Source organism: Callionymus lyra, chromosome 17 (genome assembly GCF_982586985.1).
Source record: "Callionymus lyra chromosome 17, fCalLyr1.hap1.1, whole genome shotgun sequence".
Classification (NCBI taxonomy): domain Eukaryota; kingdom Metazoa; phylum Chordata; class Actinopteri; order Syngnathiformes; family Callionymidae; genus Callionymus; species Callionymus lyra.
The window spans coordinates 24,591,164-24,605,186 of record NC_141834.1 but is presented as its reverse complement, the minus strand read 5'-3'; the positions used below and the strand labels follow the sequence as shown (position 1 = coordinate 24,605,186).

Sequence of the window (14,023 nt, the reverse complement as noted above, 5' to 3'; positions counted from 1 at the left end):
CAGAAGCAATAGTTTGTCAATAAAGTTTTCAATATTCAGAAACAATAGTTTGTCAATAAAGTTTTCAATATTCAGAAACAATAGTTTGTCAATAAAGTTTTCAATATCCAGGAACTATAGTTTGTCAATAAAGTTTTCAATATCCAGGAACTATAGTTTGTCAATAAAGTTTTCAATATCCAGGAACTATAGTTTGTCAATAAAGTTTTCAGTATCCAGAAGCAATAGTTTGTCAATAAAGTTTTCAATATTCAGAAACAATAGTTTGTCAATAAAGTTTTCAATATTCAGAAACAATAGTTTGTCAATAAAGTTTTCAATATTTAGAAACAATAGTTTGTCAATAAAGTTTTCAATATTCAGAAACAATAGTTTGTCAATAAAGTTTTCAATATCCAGAAGCAATAGTTTGTCAATAAAGTTTTCAATATTCAGAAACAATAGTTTGTCAATAAAGTTTTCAATATTTAGAAACAATAGTTTGTCAATAAAGTTTTCAATATTTAGAAACAATAGTTTGTCAATAAAGTTTTCAATATCCAGAAGCAATAGTTTGTCAATAAAGTTTTCAATATCCAGAAGCAATAGTTTGTCAATAATCAACAGATAGAAGTCAAATGAGTAAAAGTCAAACAGTCTTTAATCACAAATCAATGTATAAATCGGAGGCAGAAACAAACTCATTTGTCAATAAAGTTTTCAGGTTCACTTGATCAACAGTTCAGTTCCAGTTACTGGTGTATTTGAGGTTCATCAACTTGATTGATCCTTGATCGATCAATAAAAGTTACTGACCAGGAGCTTCTATTCGATTGATCTTTGAACGATCAATAAAAGTTACTGACCAGGAGCTTCTATTTGATTGATCTTTGATCGATCAATAAAAGTTACTGACCAGGAGCTTCTATTTGATTGATCTTTGATCGATCAATAAAAGTTACTGACCAGGAGCTTCTATTTGATTGATCTTTGATCGATCAATAAAAGTTACTGACCAGGAGCTTCTATTTGATTGATCTTTGAACGATCAATAAAAGTTACTGACCAGGAGCTTCTATTTGATTGATCTTTGAACGATCAATAAAAGTTACTGACCAGGAGCTTCTATTTGATTGATCTTTGATCGATCAATAAAAGTTACTGACCAGGAGCTTCTATTTGATTGATCTTTGAACGATCAATAAAAGTTACTGACCAGGAGCTTCTATTTGATTGATCTTTGATCGATCAATAAAAGTTACTGACCAGGAGCTTCTATTTGATTGATCTTTGAACGATCAATAAAAGTTACTGACCAGGAGCTTCTATTTGATTGATCTTTGATCGATCAATAAAAGTTACTGACCAGGAGCTTCTATTTGATTGATCTTTGAACGATCAATAAAAGTTACTGACCAGGAGCTTCTATTCGATTGATCTTTGATCGATCAATAAAAGTTACTGACCAGGAGCTTCTATTTGATTGATCTTTGATCGATCAATAAAAGTTACTGACCAGGAGCTTCTATTCGATTGATCTTTGATCGATCAATAAAAGTTACTGACCAGGAGCTTCTATTCGATTGATCTTTGATCGATCAATAAAAGTTACTGACCAGGAGCTTCTATTTGATTGATCTTTGATCGATCAATAAAAGTTACTGACCAGGAGCTTCTTCATCAGAATCAAACTCCACGTCTGGGTCTCTGCTCCAGCAGCCGCGCTCGTCCTGCAGCCAGCCGGCACTAGAGACACAGCAGCGAGTCAAGGTTCTGGAGCTTCTCCGAGGTTCTTCTCACCTCTTGAGCCGAAGTAGCTGCTCCAGGTCTTCTCTCCTCTGTGTCTGAAGCGGGTCCAGCGGGTCCAGCGGGTCCAGCGGGTCCAGCGGGTCCAGCGGGTCCAGCGGGTCCAGCGGGTCCAGCGGGTCCAGCGGGTCCAGCGGGTCCAGCGGGTCCAGCGGGTCCACGGCGCCACCATTACTCTGGACTGAAAGAAAAACTCTGAGGTTCCTCAAACGTTCCAAACTTTCTTCACACACCTGAAGTGGAGGAAGGTCCAGGTGTGCACGCGGACGTGTCTCCTGTTCTGGACCCGCATCTTGGAGGTTCTGTTCCAAAGCTTTTGTCCAGAACCGAGCCACGCTTTGAGTGGCAGCTGCTGTAGGGATGACTTTTCAACAAGGCGTGGTGAGCGAGTCGTCGTGTCCGAGTCAACAGAGGAGACGATGTTGACGGTTCCTGGAAGACATTTGAATCTGTCATGTGATCATATGTGGGATCAGTCATGTGATCATATGTGTGGATCAGTCATGTGATCATATGTGTGGATCAGTCGTGTGATCATACGTGTGGATCAGTCGTGTGATCATACGTGTGGATCAGTCGTGTGATCATATGTGTGGATCAGTCGTGTGATCATATGTGTGGATCAGTCATGTGATCATACGTGTGGATCAGTCATGTGATCATACGTGTGGATCAGTCATGTGATCATATGTGTGGATCAGGCGTGTGATCATATGTGTGGATCAGTCATGTGATCATATATGTGGATCAGTCATGTGATCATATGTGTGGATCAGTCATGTGATCATACGTGTGGATCAGTCATGTGATCATACGTGTGGATCAGTCATGTGATCATACGTGTGGATCAGTCATGTGATCATACGTGTGGATCAGTCATGTGATCATATGTGTGGATCAGTCATGTGATCATATATGTGGATCAGTCATGTGATCATATGTGTGGATCAGTCATGTGATCATACGTGTGGATCAGTCATGTGATCATACGTGTGGATCAGTCATGTGATCATACGTGTGGATCAGTCGTGTGATCATACGTGTGGATCAGTCATGTGATCATACGTGTGGATCAGTCTTGTGATCATATGTGTGGATCAGTCATGTGATCATATATGTGGATCAGTCATGTGATCATATGTGTGGATCAGTCATGTGATCATACGTGTGGATCAGTCATGTGATCATACGTGTGGATCAGTCATGTGATCATATGTGTGGATCAGTCATGTGATCATATATGTGGATCAGTCATGTGATCATATGTGTGGATCAGTCATGTGATCATACGTGTGGATCAGTCATGTGATCATACGTGTGGATCAGTCATGTGATCATACGTGTGGATCAGTCGTGTGATCATATGTGTGGATCAGTCGTGTGATCATACCTGTGATCATACGTGTGGATCAGTCGTGTGATCATATGTGTGGATCAGTCATGTGATCATATATGTGGATCAGTCATGTGATCATATGTGTGGATCAGTCATGTGATCATACGTGTGGATCAGTCATGTGATCATATGTGTGGATCAGTCGTGTGATCATATGTGTGGATCAGTCGTGTGATCATACGTGTGGATCAGTCATGTGATCATACGTGTGGATCAGTCGTGTGATCATATGTGTGGATCAGTCGTGTGATCATACGTGTGGATCAGTCGTGTGATCATACGTGTGGATCAGTCATGTGATCATATGTGTGGATCAGTCATGTGATCATACGTGTGGATCAGTCATGTGATCATACGTGTGGATCAGTCGTGTGATCATACGTGTGGATCAGACGTGTGATCATACGTGTGGATCAGTCGTGTGATCATACGTGTGGATCAGTCGTGTGATCATACGTGTGGATCAGTCGTGTGATCATACGTGTGGATCAGTCGTGTGATCATACGTGTGGATCAGTCGTGTGATCATATGTGTGGATCAGTCGTGTGATCATACGTGTGGATCAGTCGTGTGATCATACGTGTGGATCAGTCGTGTGATCATATGTGTGGATCAGTCGTGTGATCATACGTGTGGATCAGTCGTGTGATCATATGTGTGGATCAGTCGTGTGATCATATGTGTGGATCAGTCGTGTGATCATATGTGTGGATCAGTCGTGTGATCATATGTGTGGATCAGTCGTGTGATCATACGTGTGGATCAGTCGTGTGATCATATGTGTGGATCAGTCGTGTGATCATACGTGTGGATCAGTCGTGTGATCATACGTGTGATCATATGTGTGGATCAGTCGTGTGATCATATGTGTGGATCAGTCGTGTGATCATATGTGTGGATCAGTTGTGTGATCATACGTGTGGATCGGTCGTGTGATCATACGTGTGGATCAGTCGTGTGATCATACGTGTGGATCAGTCGTGTGATCATACGTGTGGATCAGTCATGTGATCATACGTGTGATCATATGTGTGGATCAGTCGTGTGATCATACGTGTGGATCAGTCGTGTGGATCAGTCATGTGATCATATGTGTGGATCAGTCATGTGATCATACGTGTGGATCAGTCGTGTGATCATATGTGTGGATCAGTCGTGTGATCATATGTGTGGATCAGTCATGTGATCATATGTGTGGATCAGTCGTGTGATCATATGTGTGGATCAGTCATGTGATCATATGTGTGGATCAGTCGTGTGATCATACGTGTGGATCAGTCGTGTGATCATATGTGTGGATCAGTCATGTGATCATATGTGTGGATCAGTCATGTGATCATATATGTGGATCAGTCGTGTGATCATATGTGTGGATCAGTCATGTGATCATATGTGTGGATCAGTCGTGTGATCATATGTGTGGATCAGTCGTGTGATCATACGTGTGGATCAGTCGTGTGATCATACGTGTGGATCAGTCGTGTGATCATATGTGTGGATCAGTCGTGTGATCATATGTGTGGATCAGTCGTGTGATCATACGTGTGGATCAGTCATGTGATCATATGTGTGGATCAGTCTTGTGATCATACGTGTGGATCAGTCATGTGATCATACGTGTGGATCAGTCTTGTGATCATACGTGTGGATCAGTCGTGTGATCATACGTGTGGATCAGTCTTGTGATCATACGTGTGGATCAGTCGTGTGATCATACGTGTGGATCAGTCATGTGATCATACGTGTGGATCAGTCTTGTGATCATACGTGTGGATCAGTCGTGTGATCATACGTGTGGATCAGTCTTGTGATCATATGTGTGGATCAGTCGTGTGATCATACGTGTGGATCAGTCATGTGATCATACGTGTGGATCAGTCTTGTGATCATATGTGTGGATCAGTCGTGTGATCATACGTGTGGATCAGTCATGTGATCATACGTGTGGATCAGTCTTGTGATCATACGTGTGGATCAGTCTTGTGATCATACGTGTGGATCAGTCGTGTGATCATACGTGTGGATCAGTCATGTGATCATACGTGTGGATCAGTCTTGTGATCATACGTGTGGATCAGTCGTGTGATCATACGTGTGGATCAGTCTTGTGATCATATGTGTGGATCAGTCGTGTGATCATACGTGTGGATCAGTCATGTGATCATACGTGTGGATCAGTCTTGTGATCATACGTGTGGATCAGTCGTGTGATCATACGTGTGGATCAGTCGTGTGATCATACGTGTGGATCAGTCATGTGATCATACGTGTGGATCAGTCATGTGATCATACGTGTGGATCAGTCATGTGATCATACGTGTGGATCAGTCGTGTGATCATACGTGTGGATCAGTCGTGTGATCAGTCATGTGATCAGTCATGTGATCAGTCGTGTGATCATACGTGTGATCAGTCGTGTGATCAGACGTGTGATCATACGTGTGGATCAGTCATGTGATCAGTCATGTGATCATACGTGTGGATCAGTCATGTGATCAGTCGTGTGATCAGTCGTGTGATCAGTCATGTGATCAGTCGTGTGATCAGTCATGTGATCAGTCATGTGATCAGTCATGTGATCAGTCGTGTGATCAGTCATGTGATCAGTCATGTGATCAGTCGTGTGATCAGTCATGTGATCAGTCGTGTGATCAGTCATGTGATCATACGTGTGGATCAGTCATGTGATCATACGTGTGGATCAGTCGTGTGATCAGTCATGTGATCAGTCATGTGATCAGTCGTGTGATCAGTCGTGTGATCAGTCGTGTGATCAGTCATGTGATCAGTCATGTGATCAGTCGTGTGATCAGTCATGTGATCAGTCGTGTGATCAGTCGTGTGATCAGTCGTGTGATCAGTCGTGTGATCAGTCATGTGATCAGTCGTGTGATCAGTCGTGTGATCAGTCATGTGATCAGTCGTGTGATCAGTCATGTGATCAGTCATGTGATCAGTCATGTGACTCACTTCACCACTCTCTTCCATCTGAATGAAAGTTTTCTGAGTTTTCTTCAAAAGTTCATTTTTCATCTTCATTTTCTTGCCGTAGAAACGTTTTTCACCTAAAAAAAAAATCATCATCATGAAGTTTTGGTTGTTTTTACTTCATCTGTCGTGTGACACGTGTGACGCATCTCACCTGCCAGGTGTTTCCTCCCACTTCTGTGCACAGACAACATGCTGACGCTGTCGAACACTGGACGAGAGAAGCAGACAGCACAACACAACCTGAAACAAAAGTATCACGACAACACAACCTGAAACAAAAGTATCATGACAACACAACCTGAAACAAAAGTATCATGACAACACAACCTGAAACAAAAGTATCATGACAACACAACCTGAAACAAAAGTATCATGACAACACAACCTGAAACAAAAGTATCATGACAACACAACCTGAAACAAAAGTATCATGACAACACAACCTGAAACAAAAGTATCATGACAACACAACCTGAAACAAAAGTATCACGACAACACAACCTGACACAAAAGTATCACGACAACACAACCTGAAACAAAAGTATCATGACAACACAACCTGACACAAAAGTATCACGACAACACAACCTGAAACAAAAGTATCATGACAACACAACCTGAAACAAAAGTATCATGACAACACAACCTGAAACAAAAGTATCATGACAACACAACCTGAAACAAAAGTATCATGACAACACAACCTGAAACAAAAGTATCATGACAACACAACCTGAAACAAAAGTATCATGACAACAAAACCTGACACAAAAGTATCATGACAACACAACCTGACACAAAAGTATCATGACAACACAACCTGACACAAAAGTATCATGACAACACAACCTGACACAAAAGTATCATGACAACACAACCTGAACCAAAAGTATCATGACAATACAACCTGAACCAAAAGTATCATGACAACACAACCTGAAACAAAAGTATCATGACAACACAACCTGACACAAAAGTATCATGACAACACAACCTGAACCAAAAGTATCATGACAATACAACCTGACACAAAAGTATCATGACAATACAACCTGAACCAAAAGTATCATGACAACACAACCTGAAACAAAAGTATCATGACAACACAACCTGACACAAAAGTATCATGACAACACAACCTGAACCAAAAGTATCATGACAATACAACCTGCACCAAAAGTATCATGACAACACAACCAGTAACAAAAGTATCATGACAACACAACCTGACACAAAAGTATCATGACAACACAACCAGAAACAAAAGTATCATGACAACACAACCAGAAACAAAAGTATCATGACAACACAACCTGACACAAAAGTATCATGACAACACAACCTGACACAAAAGTATCATGACAACACAACCTGAAACAAAAGTATCATGACAACACAACCTGACACAAAAGTATCATGACAACACAACCTGACACAAAAGTATCATGACAACACAACCTGACACAAAAGTATCATGACAACACAACCTGACACAAAAGTATCATGACAACACAACCTGAAATATATATATATAAACGTGTGTGCGTGTGTGTGTGTGTGTGTGTGTGTGTCGTACCTCCCGTTGGACAGCAGAACAGCTTCTTCTTCTGGGATAAAGTTGGACAAAAGTTCATCAACGCGTCGTTTCTGCAGAAAAATGTCGAGTCAACGATAAATAAATGGAGGAGAAACTGTGTCGAGCAGCAACAACACAAACAAACACAAACATGTGTAAAATACACACAAAAATCAATCAAGATTGAAAGGTTAATAGTTATATGTTGATATGATAAGAATCTTAATGATTCATAATGAAGATAAACGTCACCTGAAGATAAACATCACCTGAAGATAAAACTCACCTGAAGATAAAACTCACCTGAAGATAAAACTCACCTGAAGATAAAACTCACCTGAAGATAAAACTCACCTGAAGATAAAACTCACCTGAAGAACGTTCAACTGACTCGTATCGTCTCCTGACCGTTTAAACGACATTTGTGTCTTTTGTAGTTTTCACTGAAAACGTGTTTTTTGTGAACGATCAGCTACGGTCGCTCGCTTGATGACGTCACTACAGGTCCTGCAAAGGGACAAAGTTCGGAAGCTGCGACGTTTCTTTGAAGAAAACTTTATTGACAATGATGTTTTTGTGTCACATGATGCAAATATAGCAACAATAAATAAACCTTAAATGTGTGAAAGAGAAGATGTGGCGTGTTGACGAAATTGTTATTGTTATTGACACATGTACGTCACGTCCGGTGCAAATGTTGTGATGTTTGTTCCAGTGACGTTGATCCAAGTCTGGCTGTGATTTGTTTGAATATTATTTATTAAAATGGTGACAACAGTCAACATTGTGATTGATCGACAGTTGCAACGTAATGCATTAAACGAAGCAGCAGCGCCACCTGTTGTTTTTTTGTATTGGTGACATATATTATATTATATTGTATTAAATTGTATTTTATTACATTATATCATATCATATTATATTAAATTATATTATATGATAATATATTAAATGATATGATCATCTCTGGAGATGTTAATCAACCTGGACTCTACTCTCCACCAGGAGGTAGATTGTTCCTCCAGGAATATCAATTGACCTTCTGTTTATCAACTTGAAGGACGTTTACAGAGACAAACCTCTTCCTCCTCCTGGAAGGTCTGATCATGACCTCAAGTCTCATGAGGACATCGAGGGTCAGACACAGATTCTTTAAATTCCTGCTAAGACTGTGACCCTAATAATAACCCGTGGGTAACAAAGGAGGTCAAGGTCCTGAACAGAAGAGGGTGCTTCAGGACCTGCCCCACCTTCTTGTGCCCCCTCAGTTCCCCCTCAGGTCCACACAACCTCTTCCCAGCTTCACCTCACTCCAGGTCCAGGATGTACTTCGGAGGACTTGTCCAGGGAAGGCTGCTGGTCCTGACAAGTATCTGCTCGACTGCTAAAGACCTGCTGAACCAGCTGAGCCGCTCCAGCAGGTCTTCAACCTCAGTCTACGGCTGGGGAAAGTACCAACTCTGTGAAGACTTCCTGTATCGTTCCAGTCCCTAAAAAGATCCGACTCAGCTGAACGATCACAGACGGTGGCACTGACTTCTCAGCTGATGAAGACACTGGAGCGGCTGGTCCTCAAACATCTCAGGCCACCAGTCCAGCACATGCAAGACCCTCTCCAGTTTCCTGCAAGCAGTTTTCCAGACCTGGTCCTGCAACACAGACCATGTGTCTAAGAAAGTCCAGAGTAGAACCTTCTGAGGAGGATCATTGAACATCTGCAGGTCCATGTTCTACAGTGTTGGTCAAAGAGGAGTGACAACAGGTAGTAACAAAGTAATAACAAAGTAGTAACAAGGCAGTAACAAAGTAGTAACAAGGTGGTAACAAGGTAGTAACAAAGTAGTAACAAAATAGTAACAAGTAACAAGGCAGTGACAAAGTAGTAACAAGGTGGTAACAAGGTAGTAACAAAGTAGTAACAAAATAGTAACAAGTAACAAGGCAGTGACAAAGTAGTAACAAGGTGGTAACAAGGTAGTAACAAGGCAGTAACAAAGTAGTAACAAGGTGGTAACAAGGTAGTAACAAAGTAGTAACAAAATAGTAACAAGTAACAAGGCAGTAACAAAGTAGTAACAAGGTGGTAACAAGGTAATAACAAAGTAGAAACAAGGTAGTAACAAAGTAGTAACAAGGTAGTAACAAGGTAATAACAAAGTAATAACAAGGTAGTAACAAAGTAGTAACAAGGTAGTGACAAAGTAGTAACAAGGTAGTAACAAGGTAATAACAAAGTAATAACAAGGTAGTAACAAGGTAGTAACAAGGTAATAACAAGGTAATAACAAAGTAGTAACAAGGTAGTAACAAAGTAGTAACAAGGTACTAACAAAGTAGTAACAAGGTAATAACAAAGTAGAATCAAGGTAGTAACAAGGTAGTAACAAAGTAATAACAAAGTAGAATCAAGGTAGTAACAAGGTAGTAACAAAGTAGTAACAAGGTAATAACAAAGTAGAATCAAGGTAGTAACAAGGTAGTAACAAAGTAATAACAAAGTGGTAACAACACAGTAACAAGGTAGTAACAAAGTACTAACAAGGTAGTAACAGTAGCAGTAGAAAACACACGTGACAGTAGAAAACACACATGTCAGTAGAAAACACACATGACAGTAGAAAACACACGTGACAGTAGAAAACACACATGTCAGTAGAAAACACACGTGACAGTAGAAAACACACGTGACAGTAGAAAACACACATGTCAGTAGAAAACACACGTGACAGTAGAAAACACACATGACAGTAGAAAACACACGTGACAGTAGAAAACACACGTGACAGTAGAAAACACACGTGACAGTAGAAAACACACATGTCAGTAGAAAACACACGTGACAGTAGAAAACACACATGACAGTAGAAAACACACGATACAGTAGAAAACACACATGACAGTATAAAACACACGTGACAGTAGAAAACACATGTGACAGTAGAAAACACACGTGACAGTAGAAAACACACGTGACAGTAGAAAACACACATGTCAGTAGAAAACACACGTGACAGTAGAAAACACATGTGACAGTAGAAAACACATGTGACAGTAGAAAACACACGTGACAGTAGAAAACACACGTGACAGTAGAAAACACACGTGACAGTAGAAAACACACGTGACAGTAGAAAACACACATGTCAGTAGAAAACACACGTGACAGTAGAAAACACATGTGACAGTAGAAAACACATGTGACAGTAGAAAACACACGTGACAGTAGAAAACACACGTGACAGTAGAAAACACACATGTCAGTAGAAAACACACGTGACAGTAGAAAACACACATGTCAGTAGAAAACACACGTGACAGTAGAAAACACACGTGACAGTAGAAAACACACGTGACAGTAGAAAACACACATGTCAGTAGAAAACACACGTGACAGTAGAAAACACACCTGACAGTAGAAAACAAACGTGACAGTAGAAAACACACGTGTCAGTAGAAAACACACGTGACAGTAGAAAACACATGTGACAGTAGAAAACACACGTGACAGTAGAAAACACATGTGACAGTAGAAAACACATGTGACAGTAGAAAACACACGTGACAGTAGAAAACACACGTGACAGTAGAAAACACACGTGACAGTAGAAAACACACGTGACAGTAGAAAACACACATGTCAGTAGAAAACACACATGTCAGTAGAAAACACACGTGACAGTAGAAAACACATGTGACAGTAGAAAACACACGTGACAGTAGAAAACACACGTGACAGTAGAAAACACATGTGACAGTAGAAAACACACGTGACAGTAGAAAACACACGTGACAGTAGAAAACACACGTGACAGTAGAAAACACACATGTCAGTAGAAAACACACGTGACAGTAGAAAACACACGTGACAGTAGAAAACACACATGTCAGTAGAAAACACACGTGTCAGTAGAAAACACACATGTCAGTAGAAAACACACGTGACAGTAGAAAACACACGTGTCAGTAGAAAACACACGTGACAGTAGAAAACACACGTGACAGTAGAAAACACACATGTCAGTAGAAAACACACGTGTCAGTAGAAAACACACGTGTCAGTAGAAAACACACGTGACAGTAGAAAACACACATGTCAGTAGAAAACACACGTGTCAGTAGAAAACACACGTGACAGTAGAAAACACACATGTCAGTAGAAAACACACGTGACAGTAGAAAACACACGTGTCAGTAGAAAACACACGTGACAGTAGAAAACACACGTGACAGTAGAAAACACACATGTCAGTAGAAAACACACGTGTCAGTAGAAAACACACATGTCAGTAGAAAACACACGTGACAGTAGAAAACACACGTGTCAGTAGAAAACACACGTGACAGTAGAAAACACACGTCAGTAGAAAACACACGTGACAGTAGAAAACACACGTGACAGTAGAAAACACACGTGACAGTAGAAAACACATGTGACAGTCGAAAACACACGTGACAGTAGAAAACACACATGTCAGTAGAAAACACACGTGACAGTAGAAAACACACGTGACAGTAGAAAACACACGTGACAGTAGAAAACACACATGTCAGTAGAAAACACATGTGACAGTAGAAAACACACGTGACAGTAGAAAACACACGTGTCAGTAGAAAACACACATGTCAGTAGAAAACACACGTGACAGTAGAAAACACATGTGACAGTAGAAAACACACGTGACAGTAGAAAACACACGTGACAGTAGAAAACACACGTGACAGTAGAAAACACACGTGACAGTAGAAAACACATGTGACAGTAGAAAACACACATGTCAGTAGAAAACACACGTGACAGTAGAAAACACATGTGACAGTAGAAAACACACGTGACAGTAGAAAACACACGTGACAGTAGAAAACACACGTGACAGTAGAAAACACACGTGACAGTAGAAAACACACGTGACAGTAGAAAACACACGTGTCAGTAGAAAACACACGTGACAGTAGAAAACACACATGTCAGTAGAAAACACAAGTGACAGTAGAAAACACACGTGACAGTAGAACACACACGTGACAGTAGAAAACACATGTGACAGTAGAAAACACACGTGACAGTAGAAAACTCACATGTCAGTAGAAAACACACGTGACAGTAGAAAACACACGTGTCAGTAGAAAACACACGTGACAGTAGAAAACACACTGTGTAGAAAACACACGTGACAGTAGAAAACACACGTGACAGTAGAAAACACACGTGACAGTAGAAAACACACATGTCAGTAGAAAACACACGTGACAGTAGAAAACACATGTGACAGTAGAAAACACACATGTCAGTAGAAAACACACGTGACAGTAGAAAACACACGTGACAGTAGAAAACACACATGTCAGTAGAAAACACACGTGACAGTAGAAAACACACGTGACAGTAGAAAACACACATGTCAGTAGAAAACACACGTGACAGTAGAAAACACACGTGACAGTAGAAAACACACATGTCAGTAGAAAACACACATGTCAGTAGAAAACACACGTGACAGTAGAAAACACACGTGACAGTAGAAAACACACGCCAGGTTCTGATCAACTTTTATTTTCATACTTTTCTCATAAGATTCTCAGTGTGAATATTTGTAAATATATATATAAGAGTTTTATGGAAAAGAACATCATTTCAATAGTTTGCGTTAATAAACATCCGTAAAAATAATTTATGATAAATATCAAAGACATTTCATTATTAAACAAAATAACGTGTAAATCTGAACAAACGTTCATTTTATTGACGTGTTATTCTCAGTGTTATCTTGACCTTTAAAGTATACACTTTATTGAGTATTGTTTTGATTGTTCAAGTTCTTTGTGACCCTGGTCTAGAAAAGTACTCTAAAGTACTATAAATACTAATTACTGACTAACTTTGATTGCTCCTGATGGCAGATTCGGCGCCATGTGGTGCAGCCTACAGCCTACTCCCATCAGTGTGTGTGAATGGCTGTCAAAGCGCTTTGTGACCCTGGTCTAGAAAGGCGCTAAATAAATAGAGATTATTATTATTATTATTATTACTTACATTTTCGCGACGCTTCTGTGACGTCATCTCTCGCTGCGTTCTGACCCCGGGCGTCAAAGTGAAGCCGCAACAAGTGAGTTCGGCTCGGGTGAGACTCGGGTGAGGCTCGGGTGAGACTCGGGTGAGGCTCGGGTGAGACTCGGGTGAGACTCGGGCTCGGGTGAGGCGGGCAGGGGGAGGACGACACACGCGAGGACGCCTTTAAAGCTCGAGGTGTTGCTCGAGCGTCGCTCGCAGAGTTCA

The 14,023-nt window shown here is 40.6% G+C and overlaps 1 protein-coding gene across 2 annotated transcripts; it reads right to left on the bottom strand.

Moving 5' to 3' along the window:
• Window positions 1-622: 622 nt before the first annotated feature.
• Window positions 623-13,912, bottom strand: scnm1 (sodium channel modifier 1). 2 transcript variants are annotated; one of them, XM_087812629.1, is made up of 8 exons: window positions 13,781-13,912; window positions 8,121-9,398; window positions 7,750-7,820; window positions 6,325-6,413; window positions 6,153-6,247; window positions 2,019-2,217; window positions 1,780-1,966; window positions 623-1,725 (listed from the first exon to the last, which is right to left on the bottom strand). In XM_087812629.1, exons 2-8 carry the CDS (start codon window positions 8,169-8,171, stop codon window positions 1,638-1,640), a joined length of 780 nt encoding a protein of 259 aa, XP_087668755.1. In that variant the 5' UTR covers window positions 8,172-9,398; window positions 13,781-13,912; the 3' UTR covers window positions 623-1,637. The 2 variants fall into 2 exon arrangements, with proteins under 2 accessions (XP_087668755.1, XP_087668756.1); XM_087812630.1 differs by having other exon boundaries at window positions 6,325-6,381.
• Window positions 13,913-14,023: the final 111 nt, after the last annotated feature.